This window comes from Plectropomus leopardus, chromosome 14, assembly GCF_008729295.1.
Source record: "Plectropomus leopardus isolate mb chromosome 14, YSFRI_Pleo_2.0, whole genome shotgun sequence".
Taxonomy (NCBI): Eukaryota; Metazoa; Chordata; class Actinopteri; order Perciformes; family Serranidae; genus Plectropomus; species Plectropomus leopardus.
In genome coordinates, this window is record NC_056476.1 from 24,427,046 (window position 1) to 24,430,148 (window position 3,103).

Sequence of the window (3,103 nt, forward strand, 5' to 3'; positions counted from 1 at the left end):
TGAAAAAGCTGGATGTCGACTTTTCTTGCAGCTCTGCAAGGTGCTGCACTCTTGTCTCATCTGTTTCAACATTAAGGCTCCAGGGTGAGTAGCATTTAATATTCAGCAAAAGCCTACTTTTTCTTTTTTAAAGATTGTTTTTTATGGTATTTTTACCTTTATTAGATAGAACAGATTAGCAGTGTGAAAGGGGAGAAAGGGGATGACATGCAGCGAAGGGCCAAGAGCTGGACTCAAACTCACAACTGCTGTGGCATGGACAATACTATTATTCATGGGGCACCTGCTTAGTCCACTAAACCAGCAGATGTTCCCTACTTTCACTTTTAATGAAACATGTCTCACAGTTGCCCATGAGTGTCTATAACTGGCACATTATTATGTCACCCTCCTCTGTGTTATTATGTACACACCTTAGTACACTAAACTGATCTGCTGTGTTTGAGCTTATATGCAGTATTTTAAAGAAAGAGGGATGTAATGTATATACCATATTGTTATTGATATTTAAAGTCATTGTTGGAAAACATTTTCTTCTATTTCTCAGAAGACAGTAATGACTTTTAACTTCTCTTTTATTTCAGTTTTCAAGGATTATCATGGAGGATCCAATTGATTACAAATCAACTGAAGACATTAAAAAAGCATTAGAAAGCAATAATCCAGCCTTGGCTGTTAAAATGATCCAGAAGTATTTGGACAAGGAGAATGATCTTCCACTAAATATTGCTGTCACAGGACAGTCTGGCTCTGGTAAATCCAGCTTTATTAATGCCTTCAGAGGCATAAATGATTGGGATGAAGGAGCTGCCCCTACTGGTTCTACTAAGGAAATCACCACAGAGGTTACACCATACCCCCATCCAAACTTTCCCAATGTCAAACTCTGGGATCTTCCAGGTATCGGCACACCCAACTTTCCAGCTGACAAGTACCTGAAGGTTGTTGGATTTGAGAATTTTGACTTCTTCATCATCATCTCAGCTGATCGCTTCAGTGAAAATGATGGAAAGCTTGCCACGGACATTAAGAAGATCAAGAAAAAGTTTTACTTTGTTCGCACAAAGATTGACATTAACATAAGTAATGAGGAAAGACGTCAGAGGTCAGAGTTCAACGCAGAAAATACTCTTAAACAAATCAAGGAATACTGCATTCAAAGTAAGTGACTCTTATAATCACATATGATAGTCATGAGAATAATATCAATAATAAAAACAAATCACACACACAAAACATACTGAAGAACTAGATGTCCATATGTTAGTGCTTATTTTTTTCATTATGTTTGTCTGACTACAATATACTTTGTTCTCTTTTCATGGGAGTATAGATTTTTGTTAAAACGTGACATAATGGAGCACTTTGTGCCTGAGATGATAAAGTGGTTGATCCTCTGTAGCACAGTCCAAATTTCTCTAGGAAGGTCACAGTCTCTGATTTTCAGCTGATGTTTACTGGGACAAATTGACCTGCAAAGAAAATCTGGACTGACACGATGTGTTTTTTCCTCGCAGTCATCATTTAGGCTTATAGAACCGACTGCCATTTTGGCAGTAAAGTCTGATATTGTTTTATTGGAAGTTTGCAAAGAGAAGCTTAGACACAGTTTGTTACATGAATGTGTATAATTTTTTCCTTTTGTCACACAGGTCTTAAAAAACAACATGTGGTCTTTCCTCAAGTCTTCCTGGTGTCCAACCAACATCTCCGCCTGTATGACTTCACTCTCTTGTTGAACACCTTAGAGAGAGAACTTCCTGCACACAGACGTGCTCTGCTGCTGGCCATGCCCAACATCAACCTGGACTTCATCAACAAGAAGAAAAAGGCTTTTGATTCTGACATAAAATACATTGCAACAAGTAGTGCAGCTGTAGCAGCTGTACCAGTTCCTGGGCTCTCTGCTGCTGTTGATTTGAGTCTGTTGGTTTATGTTGTTACACAATATGTTAAAGGGTTTGGGCTTGATAAACCATCACTGCGGAGACTTGCTGATGGAACAGGTGTGCCATTGGATGATCTGATTGCCATCATAGTTTCACCACTGGCTGTAGTAAAAATAACACCAGAGCTTGTCCTGAGGCTGCTTGCTCAAGTTGGAGGTGCAGCTACATTACTGGCAGCAGAGGAAGGGTCCAGATTCATCCCAATACTTGGAATCCCAGCAGCAATGGCCCTCTCTTTCACCTTCACCTACAGAGTTCTCAAAACATTCTTAGACAAGCTTGCTGAGGATGCACAGAGGGTGTTTGAAAGGGCCCTTAAAGGTTAATGGCAACTGCATTTCGTGGCACAGTTAAAAACTGCTGAGTTTTTTTTATTATTATTATGGTTAGACTGCATTGTATTTTGTCATTTTTTTGTTTTAATTTTGTAAATACTGTATACAAATCATAATCTTGTATCCTAGCTGCACATTTTTAACAATCATGCATTATACATTTCTACTTGATCATTCCATCCAGTGGCCTCTTTATAGGTGTTATTTAGTCTTGTAATAGCAGATATTAAATTTCTTATTGCTTATAGTACAGTAAAACATGCCTCTTTATCCTGGGAAGGAATTAACTATATGTTAATATAAAACTACTGAGCAACAAAACTTTTTATTTTTCTGTGATGGATTCACACGTTTTAATCATTTTCTAAACACAGCTTGAAAATATACTTTAAACTTTTTGTGTCATGATTGTTAATAATTTCTGTATTCATAGTAACCATTTAGTTATCAGTATAGTCAATGTACTCCTATTTACACAAGGGAAGGACAGAGTATTAGAAACACCACTGTCTTGTCTTATTGTTTTCGCTCCAAAGGTCTTATCCAGTGAAATGGGTTATTGTGTCTTATGTGCACCTGCAGATGACTGTGATGAGTGTTTGCTGCCTTTCAAGGGTTCCTGTATGGAATTACAACACAATGTCAGTCAAGCTAAAATGTATATGTTAATTGTTATTTTAATCATCATGATTGCTATTACTACTCTGTCACTTTTACTGATAAAAAAAAAAATCAGTATATCACAGGGATGACGCCAGTATCAATATGGTGTTAATTCTTTTGTTCATTGTGCGAATAAAGATCATAGACAAAAAAAAA

General features: G+C 37.3%; 1 protein-coding gene across 1 annotated transcript; it reads left to right on the forward strand.

The window, feature by feature from the left end:
• Nucleotides 1–3,103, forward strand: LOC121953369 (interferon-inducible GTPase 5-like). Its single transcript, XM_042500417.1, has 3 exons — nt 1–84; nt 585–1,161; nt 1,653–3,103. The coding sequence occupies exons 2-3, from the start codon at nt 600–602 to the stop codon at nt 2,273–2,275; spliced, it is 1,185 nt and encodes a 394-aa protein (XP_042356351.1). The 5' UTR covers nt 1–84; nt 585–599; the 3' UTR covers nt 2,276–3,103.

What these genes read in the sequence shown, in the direction of transcription:
- LOC121953369 (XM_042500417.1), top strand. Translation starts at nt 600, where the DNA reads ATGGAGGATCCAATTGATTACAAATCAACTGAAGACATTAAAAAAGCA. An exon ending in CAAGGAATACTGCATTCAAA is followed by an intron (nt 1,162 to 1,652) that starts GTAAGTGACTCT and finishes TTTGTCACACAG; the next exon opens with GTCTTAAAAAACAACATGTG.